We start from the raw sequence: 19,639 nt of genomic DNA on the forward strand, positions 1-19,639 counted from the left end.
TATTATATAAATATGCAATAAAATAGAAAATATAAGTTGTAATACTCTGCTATGCACATAGACATATTCTATGTATATATCCATTTCTGAAATATGTTATAAAAACTCAAATTCTCACAAAGTTAAAAACTGATTTAGGCTCTTTACAATCAACCTAATCTAGTTATTTAGGTCAAACAACTATACAAGATATAAGGGAAAAAGTACAACCTTTTCAGGCCAGCCTGAGTGAAATTTATAAGAGGTTACAAATATGGCTTTTAAAAAGTCACATTCCACACAAAACAGAACTACATGGGAATCCTAAAATGTACATATATCATCAGTGACTAATAGTAAAGCAGGAAAACAAATTTCTTCATAAAATATTCCCATCTGGGTATTCTTCAGATATGTGATTGGCTTCTTCAGGGGAAAAGCAGTGTGTCACTTGAGGAGCAAGTTTTGGTTCTTACTCTAAGGAAACCAATTCTTTTAGCTTTGTAGCAGTGGTATTTGCCATATGTAGCAAAAATAAAGTGTCAGTATAAAGAAACAGACTACAAAAGTAAATTTTGTGTATTTTCATGGCTAATTATCAATGTATTTTGAACATTGATATTAGTTTATGTAATCTATATACACAGGGAGTGTATAAGGCATTCATGCCTTATGTGATACTTACCCACTGCCTGTTCAGCATTCATACCAATTAGCAAGTCAGGTTCAGAGAGGTGTTTTATGTGCATTTGCAAAACACAACGGACCCATGATCTTATAGTAAAGGATTGAAAAGATACACAGCTTGACTGAGAAAGTGCTTCACACACTGTGCTGTAAAAATAAAAGTGAAATGGGTGTATAGAGAACAGAGCTTGTCATGAAACATATTCTAACAACTCCCTTGGCTTTACTGACTTTAGATGGATACAGTACTTCAGAAATGCTGAAAACGAATACTACAGATGTACACAACAAGATAGTTCAACATTTTTGTTTTCATTTCTAATTCTTAACATTCCCTTTCTGCTGGTGGTGTATATGTAGATTTATACCAAGAGAAAAATTTAGGAAGTATGGAATAGCAAGAAGGTATAACTAACTAGGCAATGTAATAATAGGTAAGCAGAAACAGCCACAAACAATAGAAACAAACAAAAAATGTCATTATCAGTATCAGTTAAACAGAAGAGGTCATGATAAAAAGCTGTTAAAGAACAGTATTTTTCTACATATGTCTCTTGGCTGTCCAATCATGTTTCCATCCTTTCCATTTCACATCATAAGTGCTCATTATAAAAGATTACCACATACAAAATTCCAAAAATATACTTTCTAGGAAGTAAAAGAAACCCCCTTTCTCTGAAGCCAAACACATAGCTGAGTCTAACTTTTAATATACGAGGGCTGCTGGACATAGAAATGGTAGGCAGAGTTTTATCTTAAACACAGCATTATGCAAAGCCAAGACAATTTTTTCTTCTCATTTTGTTTTGATATATATGCATGTACAGAAACCAAAGGTTTTGTTGGGATGTCTTCCTTCATTGCTTTCCCAAATTGTATTTTGAGACAGATTCTGTCACTGGAGCTTGCCATTGTGTGATGGCCAGCAAGCTCCTATGGTATATCATCGCACTCAGGTTGTGAAGGTCACTGTTTCCTGAATATCCAAGATCCAAACTGATGCCATCAATTTTGCACAACAAACACCTTATTCACTAAGCCATCTCTTCAATCCCTAAAACGATGTTTAATTAATTAATTTTGAGGCAAGGTCTCACTATGTAGCTCTGGATGAAGGCTGTTGTTACACAGAGAAACCCTGTCTCAAAAAACAAAAACAACATCAAAATAAAAAACACATGCATGTGTACACACACACACACACACACGCACACGCACACGCACACGCACACGCACACGCACACGCACACGAGGTCTTTTTTCCTCTCCCAAAGCTGTGCCTTACACTTCAAGGTGGACCTCATGTCTCCAAATAAATACACCATAAATGAAATGACTGCTGTTTAGATTACCATGAGAAAAGAGAGTTGAGGCTCAGGGACATTCAAGGAAGGCAAACAAGAGATGGATCTTAGGGCTAAGCCTTACCTTAAGCAGTGCCATGAAGACAAATAGGTGAAGGAGACTATCAAGGTGCATGAAAGAGAAACTCCACAGGGAGTAGTTCCTTCTCTAAGGAGAACTAAAGCCCCCTGCCCAAAGTTCATGCCCAGGGAGAACAGGAGAAATGAAAGAGTAAACATCAAAGACAAAGGAAAGAAAGCTTGAAAAAGGAATGTCAGAGTCTGAGAACATCACCTAATTATGAAAGATTCTTTAGAACAATGGGCCTATTCTTAAGAAGATCATGTTAACACATTTGAGCTGAAACCAATACTTGTGTGAAAAAGAACCAGTCATCCCCACAACATACATCTCTTGGTGTAAATACCAAAAGATACAGTTACTGAAGTCAAACTGAGAGTTTGGGCTTTGGACATAAGGATGCAAGCTCATCTGGAGGAAATATGCCCAAGTTACCAATAGCCCCTCCCCCAAACAAACAAACAAAAACAAAAACCCCAGATGCTCAAATGAGGTCTTGCAATTTTATTGCTGACTATGGGGGTCCAGCCCTCAAGTCAGCACCAGGGTATGCAAAGAAAGTCCAGGAATTTGGCGACAGCTTAGGAAAAGTTCTTATCAAATAGTTAGACCTTTCTTATCTGAGGGGAAAAAATAAAGAAGCACAGATGCTTTCTGATGGTAACTTTCTCTTTATTTCACCTAGAAAAAAAAAAAACAAACAAAAAAAAAACTCCTCTCTGAAAAAATCTCTCATGCTTTCCTCTCAATAGCTCTATTCAACAGCTTCTCCCTGACTAGTTCTACATCTTTCTCTGCCATTGCCTCTGCCCTTCGCTCTCTGCCTCCCCACATCACTACCCTCTGCTCTCTCACTCTTCCTTCTCCCTCTCAGTATTCTCCTCTTTGCTGTCTCTCTCCTGCCTCACTCTCTGCCTTCTTCCTCAGCTCTCTCTGCTTTCTCTCTCACACAACACAACTCTTGACAATTACAGGCTGTTTTACAGGGTCCTACCCAAAACTCAAAACAGAAGTCATGTAGTTTCTCTCAGCTAGGAATGTCACATTGACCCATGCATACAGCTCTAAGTTGGTGAAGGTTCCCAGACATCGGAAATCAAGATTTAACCATAACAACTAGTTAGCTGGACCCCAAGTGGTAAGGGGGACATGCAGACTAAAGTTGCTTCGAACACTGGTCTTGAATCAGCAAACAACACCTGGGAGAATGACCTTGTGTATTTGTCTCTAGGAGAAATTACAGATAGGAACAACTGGTTTCCACAGCCAGTGACCCTATAGCGATACCAGTTGGGACTCCCCACCACACACATCTGATGGGTCAGCTTGTTAAATGCTAGTTGTCACTGCTATACAGTCCCATAGCCCTCTGCAGTTTCATATATAACTCAATATGGTTACAAAAGACAGGAAAACTTCAGCACTGTGAAGAATCTTTACAACACCACACAGTCTTATATATGTGCAGTCATCAAGTGAAGATACCATTCAACTGTATACATTTTCAAAAGGCTCAGTTTACAAACAGGTCTTTACTATGTTAATAAAACTGAGTGATCCAAGAGCAATAAATTAACAAACATTCATTATTATTAGAGAAGCCTCATACTAGAAGAAATTCTAAAAGCAATCCAACTGATGCTGAATTCTCTCACTTTTTAAGTCAAAGCCCAATGAGAAAACATAAGCTTACTAATGCTGACTCATTTCCTTAGGAAACAACTGACTTACTAAGTCACCCTCCATTGACTGACAGGAAGCTGATACAAGAACTACTCAGCCTTTCAGGCCAGGCCTGCATGATGATTTCACCCTCTTCTTCTTGATGCCTTTAGGAAGTTTCCACATGGGCACCAGTGTTTCTACAGTAACTGTATCTCATTTCTTCATATCTGTACCTGTATATTACTGAGGTGGTTCCTCTGAGGTTCTGCATGATAAGGTAGAAGATACAGACAGATTGAAGAACAACAACATGATTTAAATGGAGTGCCTTGTTCATGATCTCAGAAGATTCAAATATTTAGTTATCATTGTCTAAATCTGCAACAATATACCAGTGTTTCATTGATTCAGCAATAATACCTATACATTTTTTTTTCTCTCTAGGGAATACAGAAAGGGCACTTTAACATAATGAACAGGCTTATAAGAGTACAAACTTGCACCAGACAGACAGAAAGACAGACAGACAGACAGACAGACAGACAGACAGACACAGACACAGACACAGACACAGACACACACACACACACACACACACACACACACACACACACACACACACGTAAATCAAACCATGTAATTTAGGTTTCATAATAGCTACTATTGTACTGGTAAAATGTCATCTACGAATGAGAGGACATATGGTACAGATTGGTTTTCATTACAAAAACCCTTACAAGATACTGAGCTATTGGGGAGTGGACTAAGGAATACGTCTGAAATAAGGGTACATACCTATTTTGTAGCAAATGACTTAAATATCTTGCCACAACTTGAGGCCAGATGATATCATCCCAACCAAAAAGCTGAATTATTGATATAACTGGCTGAGGCTGCAGATCTGAAGGTGCTGTGTTTGGCATGTCCACTGCGAGCAAAGTAAAATCTAGATTTAAAAGGAGAGAAAGTTCAGGTGAGACATTTTCAAATCTTCCCTCCAATTACAAGGATCTTAAGAGTCCCAAATAAAATAAAACAATTCAGGAAGTCACATTTGTCAGATGTTTATAACACTGCTGAGAGCTCTGAAAAGGCAAAAGGCATCTAGTTTAGTGGTCTGATTACAGACAGGGCTCTCTCAAGCAAGTCAAGGCAGTGGGTTTTATCAGTATGCTGCCACCATTCAAAGACTCAGGTAAAATCAATTCTAGCACCTACTCTTCTTTGACCAAGTTAATTTGCTTGTCACCTGCCACAGGTGTTAATGCTCACTGTAAATATCAAACTTTTCTTCTGATAAATAGTGGTCTCCCATGATCAAAGATACCCACTTTCTTCAGAACCTGCAATCTGGAAACTAGAATTCTTTAATCATGTTTTATGTTTTCCTATACCTATGGTAGCAAATCAACTCCTCTGAAGCACTGACTCCTAGGAAGCTTTCTCTGATGGTGGCTGTTTAGCCTTCCATTCACCTCTTATTACTGAACTCAGACAGACAGGGTAGGTTGACTTCTTGCTTTACATCGCTTCTTCCAGACCATTCTCATGCTTCCTCCCTAAAATGTCTAGCTTTCAATCTCATATTCATCATCAAACTGTACCAGCAACAAAATCTTCCTCTTGTAAGCACTGGTTTCCTAGACTCACAATCTTCCAACAGCGATTTTTGCCATGATCTCTAGTTTATTTGGAATTTCTCTAATCCAATGATCTATCCTGTTATACTTAAAATTCTCCCTTGTTGGTAACCCAAGCACTGAGCACTATCAATTATAACTACTATATAATTTCATTTTCAAGGACTCCACTTCGATAAGATTTGCTTCTCAGCTCCCCTCTTCCAGGACCTGGACTCCAGCAATCCTTTGTTTATAACAAATCTACAACCAATTGGCTGCGTAACTTTTTCCTATCTCTCTTCTGCTTTCATACCTTCTTTTCCATCTTTGGGAAGTTTAATGGCATAGCCCATGGCTAATACACTATTTTCTTCTAACAGTTATATTTCTTCAATCATCTCGCTGATTCTCTGACATTAAAAACAAAACAAAACAAAACAAAACCGTACTGTTCAGGACTGGGGGTGGGGGATGACATAGTGTGGAAGAGCACTTGCTATATAATCATGAGGTCTTCAGTTCTAATCTTGAACACCCATGTGAAAGCAGGACATGGCCTTGCAAGCCTATAATCCTGGTGTTAAGGTGTGGTGACAGGTGGATCCTTGGAACTCTGGCCAAAGGGCTTCCACTTCAGTGAAACAGCATGCTTTCCTAAGGCAGAGAACTACAGAGGAATTCACCCAACTCCATATGTACAGGAGTATTTGACCACTCCCCCCCCCCAAAAAAAAATTCTTCAGGTTACTGGTGACTTACTTGGCCCTCCTGCTAAAGTCAATGATGGATTCCCCTTCCTAGTTTCCAGGGCATCACCCTTTCTTGGTTTGCTTCTTACCTGCACTCCTTTACAGTGACCTTTCTTGTTTATCCTTAGCCTACAAATCTCAATATAGAAATACACTGTGATCAGATCTACAACCTTTTTGCTCAATCCACTCTTACACTCCTGGAGGTCTTTGTCAATTTCTTGGCTTTAAACACTATTTATCCATGGATAGTTTACAAACAAACCTTCATTTCAGAGCTCTTCAGGGAAGCCTAGCTTATTATATCCAAGTTCTCATTTAATGTAGTTGACTTTAATGGATACCTTAAATCAAAACACCCTAAAAAACTTAAGAATCGTCAATTTTCTGACATAAAATGGTCCCTTGGTAATCTTCTTATCTCAGCAAATTGCTAGTTACTCTTGACTCCTCTCATGAGCTACTCTGATTACCTTACCTTATTTGCTTAGCAAATTCTGTCAGGTCTACCTTCAAAGTAGCTTTCCTTCCTTTGGATCTGACCAATTCTGATTATCTATCCTACAACTTTAGTCCAAGCTGGTTTGCGTTGTTTGAATAATTTCCTAACTGCCTTATTTTCCTTTTTGCTTCCCTTTGTTTCAATGACCAGAAGGATATTTCCTCTTTTGAAAAAAATGTGAAAATAGTAAAATGACCAACACCTTCTAATCTTTAAGTAAAAATGAAAGTCTTTACAATGGGTTAAAAGGCAGAGCACAGACTCTCCATTCCTACTTAATAACCACAACTCAGCCTCTCACCCTTTCCTACTCTACCCTAGTCTGTATCTCTTACACCCTAAATACCCTTCTCCCCTGCTCACCTCCTTCTCAAGTCAGTGGCTCTCCAAGCCCTCTATCTTTTGCCCTGACACCCATTTTGGTTTGTTTTTGCTGGATGTGGTGTTTGTTGTTCCTCTGTGATCAGCAGGATCACAGTTCCATCAGCCTGGGCTATAGAGCAAGACTCACAAAAGTAACACAACAAACTATCTTTGGCCCCATCACCCACTAGATGATAATCTGTGGAAGAACAGGGTGTTCTTGTTTGTGGTACCTCCCACACTGGTATATCCCTAGGACCTACAGAAGTAACTTTTTCTTAAATGAAGGAAATTATTTTCTCTCAGCCTGAGTTTACCTCCAATCATAAGTCTACGCCTTTACTTTGGATTTATTTGGCAGTTACTTTCAGAACTGAGGACAGTGCCAACTAAACAGAGGCAATACTACTTTTATTGATGGCCTAGCATTCTGGATGACAGAATACAGTTCAACTTACCGAATACCAATATGTATTATCTCAGACACCACACTAGTCGGAAACCATGACCCTGCCACAATTTTCTATTCGTATTTGTAGAAAGTCTTAACATATTTTGCATGAAGTCTGAACTGCTGTAAGATTTCAACTTCTTACCCATTTTTTTTAATCATTCATTTCATTGTTTATGGACTTTTTAGCTCATCTTTCTTCATCCATTCAAAAATAAAATAAATGCGGATTTAGATCATCGAGATTTTTTGTTACTGTTATTTCTTCAAAGCATTACATTTAAATACATGAAATACTTTCAAATGAACTTTATATAAATATATGCAGGATAATGCTACAAATCTCTTGTCTATTCCAGAACTTTTTAACACATCATGGACACAATAATTCTTTGAGGAAAAAAAAACAAAACAAAACATATAATAACCCCAGTAAACTGCAAATATGTCCATAAAATCTTGTATCCTAATTGCATATTATTCAGGGTCCCTGAAAGTCTTATGGCATGTCTTTGGGCCAATAGTCAATTTAAACAAAAATTGCAATCTAAAATAAAATCTAGGGGAAGTCAGAACACTAACATTCTATGCATTTGATTCCATCCTGATCTTTTCCTTTTGGTGTTGAAGGGCTATTCTCCCCAACCTCCTTGGTTGTCATACAAATTCTCTTATATTTAGATAATTGCTCAGAAAATATGAAAGCATACTACTTGAACTAGTAGTAGTATAACTTTGCAAGTAGTTGTGAGTGGAAGAAAAGTTTATGAACATTCCATGTTTACATCTAAAAATTACACAAATAATCATTTAATTTTTAATGATACATAAGCCAAAGACACCCAATTTAAACATGTCATTTGTTTCATCACAGGCCTGTTACAATGTTTGTTATAAAGCAAGAGATTGCCACCAAGCACACAGAGGAAAATACTGATAAAAGTATGCAAAAGGAGAAAGCAATTTGTAATAAACAATTAATGCTGACCTGCAGCAGCATCTGCGAGTTGGGACAGAGGCACTAAGTGTGCCATTCTCTGACTCTTCAGAAATGAAAAGAAATGCCTCCATAGAGCGCTGGCGACTGCAGCAAGGTGGCGCTCTTTAGCTGATAATGAAGCCTGCACCATGAGGTCCACATTCTCCCTTTGAAGTTCCTGACACAATTGCTGGTGAACACTCCTAAAAAGAAATACAACTATAGCTCACCCTCGAGAAATGAAAACAAAAAATCTTTTTAACACATTTCATTCTTTTTCACATTTATATCCCAAGAAAACTGAAGAAGCATTTATACAACTAAAACCTTTATGTCAAAACATAATGCATTTCTTGTTATTTGAAGGATGAATGATGGCATATTAAACACCATAAAGTTAATGTTAATTACTAATGTCAACCATTAATTACATGCTTTTTAATATGTCAGATCCAAATGAGAAACAGGCAGCTTCAGATTGAGGGTCTGAATTTTGTAATGTATGTATGACAAGTGATTTTACTTAGAATCTAGACACAGAAATAATTTTTTAAACCATTTTCTCTTGGGGGTTTTAGGGCACATATACTGGGAAGAAGGTAAGAACACTGGCTCATATGTGGTTTTTTAAACTGAACATTTTCCCTTGCATAGAAAAGCAGCAGACTTGGTGCTGGTGTACAAAACTGTGGAGACAGTCTTGGTTACTGGAACAAAAGGGAACGAGATCATTTTCACACAGTAGACAACAAAATATTCTGTTCATTAACACAGCATAATTCAACACTGTCTTACATTCTGATTTATCATTAATTACTTTTTGGTTAGCTAACCTTAAATCTTAAACATCTTTTGGAGCCTAACAGAAACACAGCTACAGAAAATTGAGATTGCCAAACTATGCACAGGAAGAGCTAAGAGTTCTCAATGACTGGGAAGAGAGGCATGTAAAAAGCAATCCATCCAGAAACTAATCAGATGTTGTGTTAAATGTGGAGAGAGGAGATTTTCTTTGTCTGCTTACATCACTGCCATACCAACTTGGAGAGTCTAAGTAACCATGCGGATTATCATCTTGCCATTTGTTCTCTTCAGTTATACAGAAAGCAATGAGATGCAAAAACACAAAGAAAGCCCAAGGCTTCCTTTGGTAAAAATTGTATTCAACTAAGGAACATAACCAGTACTTGAAAAAAAAATAATTCAAATGTAGTTTTTCTTGATGTTTGAAGCAATTTATTTAGGAATGCACCTAAAGTAATTCTACAAAGTGGTTACAAGACCATACCTTGTCACATAACTATACGCCAGGGAATAAAAATTTCAAGTATAAATTATATAACATTAGGAGTTTGTACCCCTTTACGTCAGATTTCTGAACAATCATGGGATACTATTTAACTTTAGTTTAAGTATGGAAAAAGTGCACAAATGCCTTGGGAAAATTATATATAGCAAGCTATTCTCATTACAAAAAAACAAACAAACAAACAAACACAAACATCCTAGCTAAGTATCTGACTTGTTCTCTGTATAAAAATCTGCCTGAAATGCTCTCAATTTAAATTAGAGGCTAGAGACCAACTTAAGTCCTGCAGGTTAGAATACAATGAATGATACACTACTAGCATTGTTTGGCCACTAATTCAGCTGCTCCTGGTAACACAGAAAAGATCAGGAATACCTTCTACCCACTAAAGTTCAACCAAAACAGCGACTATTTCTCCTGGTTTTTAGTACCTTTTTTTTCAGGTATACTGATTTTAAGGGATAATAAATAATGTATTATTCATTATTTCTATATAAATGACTACTTTATTCACTAAAACCTACTCCATAGAAAGGAATAACATTTCTGATCAGTTTCTATGTGCATGAAACTTTCACTTAAGATGTTACACATCTCATCTGCTGGGCTTGGTGAGGCTCACCTGTAACCACTGCACTCAGGAGGATGAAGCAGAGGGACCACGAGTTTGAAGCTATTTTGGCTACCTCAAAACATGGGGAGTGGGTAAGGGGATGAGTTTTCCAACCCTTACAAGTAACAAAATAAATTCAGAGTGAATTAAAGATTTAAATATAAGACCTGAAACAAACTACTAGAAGAAACACTTCAGGAAACTGAAAAGTCAAGGAGCTTTTGGATGAGCCCCCAAAACAGCAAGAAAACACAAAGATAGACAACTGGAGTATTAAACTAAAATGCTTCTGTACCACAAAGAAAACAATCAAAGCAATTAGAATCAGAGAGAAAACATTTACAAACTACATATCTGACAGGGGTCAATATGCAGAACAAAGTCCAAAATCCCATTATTACCAAAAGAAAAATGACTTTAAAACATTTCAGACATGTCTCAAAAGACTACATACAAATAGTTAATAGGCATATGGAAAACTCTCAATATAAAAATTAACACCACAATGAGATATTGTGAGGCAACTTAATTCTAGTTAGGAATGGCTACTATTAGGGAGGAACTATAGGGTAGATTTGATCGAAATAACATTATATGCAAAAATGAGATTCTCAAACAATAAAAGTCCTTAAGAAGTATCTCTCTGCTGGTAACTTTTAAGACAGGGAAAGATGTTAATTTAAGTCTATATATTAAGATTCACATTTTGTTCTTTTTCTTTTTACTGGACCCTTGTATCTCAACAATAGAGATATAAGATATAAACTATCTACTGGTTTTGTTTGTTTTTGTTTTTTGAGACAGGGTTTCACTGTGTCGTGTAGCCCTGCCTGCCCTGGATCTCACTTTGTAGACCAGGCTGGCCTTGAACTCACAGAGATCCGCTTGCCTCTGCCTCCCAAGTGCTGGGATTAAAGGTATGTGCCACCACCACCCCACTAATATCTACTATTTTGACTAAACATGGACTCTGGTAAAAAAAAATTGGTGGTTGGATATTACAAAAAAGGTAAAAGGCAAACTAGTGTTGGTGAGAATGTAGAGAATGGGGAACTTTTTACACTGTTGGTAGAGATTTATTATACATTATTTTTGTCATTATGGGGGTTCCTCAAAAAATTAAAACTGAACTGCCATGAGCCAGCAATCCCACGTCGGTGCATGAATCCAAAGGAAATGAGGTGAGTATGTCAAGGAGACATCTGCACTCCCCCATTTACTGCAGCATTATCTGCCCATCAAGTGATGAATGGATAGGGAAAATGTGACAAACATGTATGAGGGAATATTACTCAGCCATAAAAGAAAGAAATTCTGAGGCTGCAAGATGGCTTGGAGTGTTCCAGCTAGCTTCAACTGCAGTGTTTTAGACACCATTACCAAAAGTGAGTTGGGAGGGAAAAGGCTTCTTTGGCTTATACTTCCACACTATAGCGTATCACTGAAGGATGTCAGGCCAGAAACTTAAAGAGGGCAGGCACCTGGATGCAGGAGCTGATGCAGAGGCCATGGAAGTCTCTCTCTCTAATGTCAGCACTGGGAAGGGTGAGACAGGAGGATCCCTTGGGGCTTGCTGGTCAACTAGACTAGTTGAGTCAGCCACTCCCAGGTTCAGTGATAGACGATGTCTTAATAATTAAAATGGAGAGCAACTGAAGACAACTAACTGACCTCAAGTCTTCACACAAGGGGTATTCATGTGCTGCCACCTGTCCCACTTCTCACTCTCTCAAAAATAACCAACTATTCTGACAAATAGAGATCATAGTAAGTGAAATGAACCAGGTAGAGAAAGTTCTGCTGTGCTACTCGAAGTCAGCCAGCATAGAAAATAATTACGGATTGCACAGTACAAACGTTAGAGGCTGGTGACACAGTGGTAGAGGGCTTGCTCTTGCACAAGGCCCTAGGGTTAATCCCTACTGGCACACACAAAACAATTTTTAATTAAAAATCTACTATAAATCTGAAGTAGTCTGGACAATTCCACCATAAAGAAAAGATGAGCATCTGAAGAACTGGATATGCTTGGGTTGACTTGACCACCACACAGTGTATACAAGCATCACAACAGGTCACCCCACAAGACGAACAAATGTTATGTTAGGACACGTAAACTAAATAAAGAAAACCCAAGGCCTGGGGGATGACTCATTACAGAAGATGAAGCTGATAGTGGAAAAGTTAAATAATACATGCAAAGCTCACATAGCTGAGGGCAGACCCTGAAGGTGAGATGCTTCTTTTACACACTAACTCACAACAACATACAGTTCTTTAAGATTAAACATTAATTGCTGTTTTCTCATCTTATGTGGACTAAGGAAATTTCAGCAAGGAAGGAAGGATCAGGAGAGACGAGTGTGACCCTGTGCTTTAAAAAGCCAAGGGCCATAGCAGAGTTCCACATTAGCTAAGACTTGAAAAAGACATACAAACACGTGTACTCAAGGCAATATTGAAAAGGACAACAAATATGCCCCACCTTTTACTTTTCCAGGAAAAAGTGATGACACAGTAGGCATATCTATTGGTAACCTCAGGCTATGATTCAGATATCTGAATACATAATGGTAAAACACAAACCATTATGTAAATATGACACTGATGAAGTGTATTCCTTTCAACACAGAGTGAGAAGAGCAAAGATAGGGTCTAACTAAAACTGAGACACTGACCCCCCACTAAGTGTGTCTGAGAAATGTGTACCACTGAGTATTGCAGACTGGGAATGCTGCATACCCAGAACACACAAATGCTCCCACTCTGATTTCCAATGTTCAAACTTCTCAAGGTGAGTTAAGACTCGATCACAATTTCTCTATCCCTGAAGAAATCATAGTGATAAAGATGAAATGGCAAGCATCACCCATGATGGAGGCTGAATGACACATCTGAATACAGCCACCAGTTAAAGATATCCATACACTCACAGGTAATTTTTTAAATTCAAGTTTCTGGAAAGGAAAACTAATTATAAAGGACTAGTGAAAAATGGTGCATTACAAAGTGCTGGCAGTAAAGGAAGCACCATCATTAGGGACACAACTGTGAAAGAAAACACACAGGAAACATTATTACAACTCCAGATGCCACAGATATTTTCAGATACTTTCTACCTTCTTGAAAAACCAGTGAAAAAACAAGAACAGATTTGCTGCATAAATGGTAAGATGCAATCAAAACAAAAAAATATATGTGAATTTCCCCAACACTTGGAAATTGCTTTAAGTAAAGACAGCTTTCATGCAGGTTAAAGTGATTCTGAAACACACATGTGAAAGTATACATAATAAGCAGGCCATCTTACATTATAAAAGATGAAATACAGTAACAGAAAATGAATTTACCAAATGTCAAGTTACTCAAATTGCAGCTTTCAGAGTAGAAATAATACTAACACCCAGCATTTATTATTATTTACTATGAGCCTGGTATTATATCAACTATTTTATAAGTATTATTTCACATGCTATGAGGCAGAAAAGAAAAAAATTATTATTCAAATCTTACAAATGAAGAATTGATACTAGCTACAAGAATGCGCTATGTAGCTAGTTAGGGCAAAGCTAGCTGAGCTGTGTGACCTTGGAAGAAAGGGCTTCCAATTCCTGTTCTCCTGAGTCAAGAACGTTGGCTATGGTTGTTAAAGCCACCTAACAGGGTTTTTGTGAAAAGCACACAAAGTCTTCAGAAGGATTCATAAGTCCATGATTACACCCAGACTCTTTCTAACCCACTATTCACATGCCTTATGGCTTTAAATTTAGTTCTGCAGTCCCAACTCCTGCTTCTCACTATACTCAAGAGATTTCCAGATTTGCTTATTCCGTTCCCCCTTCACCATTTTCCATGATATGCTTTCTTGTCTTCATCTGCCTCGATGCCACATGTTCACTGATTCATCCCCCACTTTACCCCAACCACACTATAGCAGCAACAGAATCTGTGGCTCTTTTTGAATGGCTGTTCTTTCTTGGTAACTTCATAGCTCTTTGCTGCTGTAGGTAAAGCCTGCACAAGATGAACTGGTCAACCTATAGGTTACTTTTCTGGTATGCACACATATATGCATTATGTTTCCAAATTTAAAGAAAAGATCTCTTGATGGATTTCATATTAACAGGACTAACATGACACAGTACATGTGACTGGCAGGAGTTCACAGAGAACAGCAAAACTAAATGATTCTTTTAGTGCTATTCCAAATATGCTGACTTTAAAACTTTGCATTAGTTTAAAAAAAATAAAAGCTTCAAATCACTGTGAGGGATTATTCCAAGTGTCAACTGAGTAGGTGCTGGTAAGAGAGAGAGAGAGAGAGAGAGAGAGAGAGAGAGAGAGAGAGAGAGAGAGAGAGAGAAACAGAGAGAGAGAAACAGAGAGAGAGAAACAGAGAGAGACAGAGAGAGAGAGACAGAGAGAGAGAGAGAGAGAGAGAGACACAGAGAGATATGAGGGTACCCTACAAGTACTGTGGAGTCTTTTCTTGCTTGTCCACATCTTCAAAATAGAACTATTGTCCACTTCAGTACATGACCCATGACCCAAACCCCAAGTTTTAAAACTACCTAATACAATTCTGTGTTGAAGAGGAACTGAAAAAAGGAAACTGGAAAGTGGGAAAGAGAGAAACAACCTCAAACGCTTCTACATGTTACAGAAACTTTCAGTTATCTCCAAGGAGGCAACAGATTCAGTTTTGTTCAGACTGATGAGCAGGCCCAAGTTATAAGGAACATGTGATAAACACAAGAAACCAGCTGACAAACACAATCCTGCATACCTTATGGTGCTCCACAGTGCACATGTATGCACATGTTTGTGTGGAGCTGGGGGTTGAGTGAGTGGTGAGATCAAAGCAGGGTTTTGACTGCTTTGAGCAGAGATTCCACAGAGAAGCACACTTGGGGGAAATAAAGATAGCTCTTCAGTATGTGAGGGAAACAATGTAAGTGAACACTTGTCTAGGAAAGAGAACAGCTTATGACCTGAAAAACTTGGGACTCAGTTTTCCATCAATTAAATGGGAATATAAAGCCCAATTTTTCTGTGCTGGTAATCCATCAAGTAAGTGAAAATACTTTGTAGAACATGGGCAAGACAGTATGAATTTCAGGCATAACTCTATTGCTTTGAATCCTAGTAACTGTGATTTAGAGGCAGGAGAATGTTACTGAAAAGTACCAGTCTGGAGACAGATATGCCAGAGTATGGCCATGTTCTCATTTCTTGCAAGCACCAAATAAATGGCATTCAAACACTGAAATTAACCAGACCTTCCTTTTGTTATTGATATTTGTTTCTTGGCAACTACAAGAGGGCATAGACTGTGGGTCTGGTTAATTTTCTTGCAAGTTCTTTATAATGAAGTTTAAATTAAAAAAAACAAAAACAAAAACCTGAGGAACTGTTATTATTAGCCAGCAAATTCTAGATTACTTGTAATCTCTGTTCTAGCCCAGGTCTAACCATGTGTTGTAGTTACGGCTAAGTACAGTGTAGCAGAGGCTTTTCTGCCCGTGAGCAACAGAGCCACGATTGGGACCTAAGCACTCAGAATAGATTCACTGCCCCAACTAAGAATCATTGTTCTATAGTTGTCTCAAATATCATTTTATGACCTAAATAAATGATGCATTTCAGGTGTTATAATGCTGTACTTATTTTTTTATATACAAAACTATTAATTGTATGAAGGGCACATGAGCCAGTTAAAGATGGCACCGAGGGGAAGTCAGAAGGGCGAGTCCAAAAGTGTTTACCAAAAGGAATGATTGGTTGCCAAGATCAGGCAAGATGATGTCACTCCATGACCAGCTTATGATGGCTAAGGAAAGCAATGAGTTGCCCTGGTGCCCAATCAGCGTAACCTTTAAAATCATTGGTTGGTTGCTATTCTGCTTCCTTAAATCTTTGTGGGTTTTTTTTTTTTTTTTTTTTTTTTTTTTGCTTTAAAAATGCTTCCTAACAGCCAATAAACAAGTGCCTGCTTGACTTGACTCCCTGCTTTGTCTGACTGTTTCTGGGATCCAGGGAGGCTGGGGAACAGGCTAGAGGCACACTTACCCTTCCTCCAACCCAGTTTGGCTTAATGGAGCCCGACTAAGACCCAACAGCCCCCAACAAATGTAGCTAGGGGCTGGAGAGAGAACTCAGCTGTTAAAGGCTACGCTCACAATCAAGAGTAGCTACAAAGCGGCATATGAACCAATCCCAGACTGACAAACAGCTGCAATATGCTAAAATTTTAATATTCCTATGGAATGTAAAGATCTTTTATGAGGATCTTAAAGGTCAATGGCGTCATATTTAAACTTTTTCTAGGACCAAATGAGCTAATTTACAAGGATGGAAACAACAATAAAAAAGACATTAGAGATCCAATGATGAAGAAGGAATCAAGCACGCTCGTGTTTCTGTAAACTATGGGCTCACAGGCTCAGTGGGTGTAGTCCATGACTGCCTGGTCCTATTACTTTGGCCTGAGGTGGCATATCATGTTGTGGCAGCAGAGGTCTATTCTCATGGTGGTCAGAAGCAAAGAGACAGAGAGGTTACAAAAAGAGGAGGAGAGGGGGGAGGGGAGGAGGAGGAAAAAGGATCTGTCCTTTCCTTTTAGGAGCTTCAGCAGCTCCCAACAATGCTGAATGGTGGAGGAGCAAAGCTCTAGCATGTGGCTTTTAGGGGACACTTCAGATCTAAACTTCAGTACATTGCTATGGTAATATGACCTAAGATGTCATACAGCAAGTATGTAAGAGAACACTTAACCATCTCCCTGAAATAATAGCTACTGCTGGATGAAGGCAAGCAATAAAAAAATATCCACTTTCTTAGAGGCCATTCCTTCATCAGTTTCACGCTCAGAGATGGTTACAGCTCTTGTTTTTCAGTTGCATTTATGGCCGTGCTCAGAACCAGGACCTTTCTGCCACAGTAGCTCCTAATCTTGACTAACTCCAGAATCATCTGTTGCATTTTCCAAAGTACTGATATTTTATCTCACTGAATGAAGATCTTTCTGAACCTTCAATTCTGGGGCCTGTATCCTTTAAAAATGCAGTATCTCCCCAGAGGTCTATGTGGTAAAGAACTGGTTACCCAATGAAGTGGGAGGCATTGGAAGCTAGTTTTGCTGGGGGTGGGAGGTGGGGTGTACCGGAATGATCTGTCAATGGAACCATGGAATTAACAAGACCATGTTCCTCCTTTTTGGTTTCTTAGCTATGAGGTGAGCAGACTGCTTCCACCACATGCTTTTGCCACCATGTACATGATGTGCCGTCTTGCCCCAATGAGGCCATATGATTGGTGACTAGAACCTTCAAAGTAAAAGGCACAGTAAACATTATTTTCTTTACACATTGATTACCTCTAATGTTTGTTACATTAACTAAAGTTTACACAGGGCCTAAGTTTACTATTTGTTTCTAAATACTGCCTCAGCAGATATGGGCAGAGTCCTCAAAGGTTACACTCCCATCAAGCAGGTGTTGTTAGGCCACAAATGGTTCCTATCTTCCCTCAATCTTTAAACTGGGATAGCAGGAGTACCTTCAGAAATAAACTGGCTACTAAAGCTCAAACACCTAGAGTTACTCATGTGTGAGTGTATGTGTGTGTTTGTGTGTGCCGAATAATCCTTGATTTTCTGGAATACAGTAATTATTCCATTTATTGAGAATATTCTGTGTAATTACCACCACAGATGAGGAAATGGCCATGCAGCTAGTAGCTCCATGGATCAGACAAATGATAATCCTGAGCAGGAGGCTGTTGGATTTCATTCTTCTATAGTATATATGCAGATGAAAAGAACATTATAATTTCTTCAAAGAGTTGTTTCACCAACTCACAAAACACACATGTAAGTCTGTCTCACCAATTTATAGAGAGAGGACATGTAAGGTCTACTTAAGTGAAAATGAAGAAAGGGGGAAGGCATAAAAATCTACTCAATTCTATTTCAAAACATATAGCTAGTATTTTTAGGATGAGGAATACAAGACCATCAGGACAAAGTCTCTGGCCTGCTAAGAGTTTGTAGTCTGTTGAGACAGGAGTGACACAAACTACTATTCAACAACAATGAAAAGAAAGACCTCTGTAAAGTTGATATTTAAACAAACACCCAAATGAACAATGGGGGGAATGTCATGGATACATGGGGAAAAACACTGTAGGGACAAAGAGGCAAGCACTGAGGTGCCAAGGCTAGTAGAGCTAGAGGCTCAGAAACAAGGGGGCCGTGGTGGCTGAAGCACAACAGGTGACAGGACGGCAGACACTGGGTTCAAGATCACGTGAATTCTTACAAAGAGTGGTAAGAATCTTGTAAAAATCAAAGTGCACGATAAGCCACAAATGCAGAAGTATAATTTGTATCTCAAAAAGGACATGGAAAACAGCACAGAGTTTGGAGGGAAAAACAACCATTTGACTATAATGGAAAACTTTTATAGCAGTATCAGAAGGAAATAAGGTAAACAGAAATGGGGTCTGATTTGTTCAATTATGTTTCCTTCATTCATTTTGAAAGAAGTTACCCAATGTCAATCACTTTCTGTAATCAGAAATACAAAAACATGTTTAAGATAAATCCTGCTGTTAAAAATAAAGGCAAGCCCTTCATTCTGCAGGTCAGGCAGCAGAGAAAGATTCTGAATGGAGAATGACAGGATAAAAACCATACTCAAGAAGACCAACCTGGTAAAGCCAAAGCTGAATACAGAGAGGAGAAACCCATGAGGAAAAGCTGCTGTGAGCACCTAGGCAGGCATTAATGCATAATTTGAGTTACATTATGAAGGAAAAGAAGGCCAACAGTCATTAGCTAGCAGTACACAGAAGAGGATAGAGGAGCCTATGTTACTGCCAAGTTTTGATGGAAAAAAAAAAAAAAAAACACTGAAGTTGGGAGGGATAGTTAATTACCACAGAAGGAAGGTATGGCTTGGTTTAAAATCAAGATTTAAGCGAAAACACCTAAAATCTGTTCTGGAGTAGCAGAGTGAGTGTAAACACCAACAACACTCTGTCCCAGAAGCTGAGCTCACAGGACCACATCAGGATCTAGTTACACTAAGCTGCTTAGAAGGTGCTAAACACAAGGCACAGTGTTTACCACAGTCAAAGAATGTACACTCAAGGGCTGTGACAAAAGTACTACAGGACTATGATCTGCAAAAAAAATTAAAAATTAGGGGTACCAGGACTACTCTGTGGACAAAATACACCAGCACCATCACAAAAGTTGTATTAACTGAAAAAAAAAAAAAAACTACTACAGAAA

General features: G+C 38.4%; 1 protein-coding gene across 2 annotated transcripts in view; it reads right to left on the reverse strand.

Moving 5' to 3' along the window:
• Nucleotides 1–19,639, reverse strand: part of Mms22l (MMS22 like, DNA repair protein) — a 110,175-nt gene that overhangs the window by 19,365 nt on the left and 71,171 nt on the right. For both annotated transcript variants that reach the window (XM_027403446.2, XM_035439945.1), the window contains exons 15-17: nucleotides 8,432–8,625; nucleotides 4,552–4,702; nucleotides 665–813 (exon numbers count right to left, since the gene is read on the reverse strand). In XM_027403446.2, coding sequence (XP_027259247.1) covers nucleotides 665–813; nucleotides 4,552–4,702; nucleotides 8,432–8,625 — 494 coding nt within the window. The remainder of the gene's footprint in view (nucleotides 1–664; nucleotides 814–4,551; nucleotides 4,703–8,431; nucleotides 8,626–19,639) is intronic.

The sequence above is a fragment of the Cricetulus griseus genome, chromosome 2, assembly GCF_003668045.3.
Source record: "Cricetulus griseus strain 17A/GY chromosome 2, alternate assembly CriGri-PICRH-1.0, whole genome shotgun sequence".
NCBI classification, from domain to species: domain Eukaryota; kingdom Metazoa; phylum Chordata; class Mammalia; order Rodentia; family Cricetidae; genus Cricetulus; species Cricetulus griseus.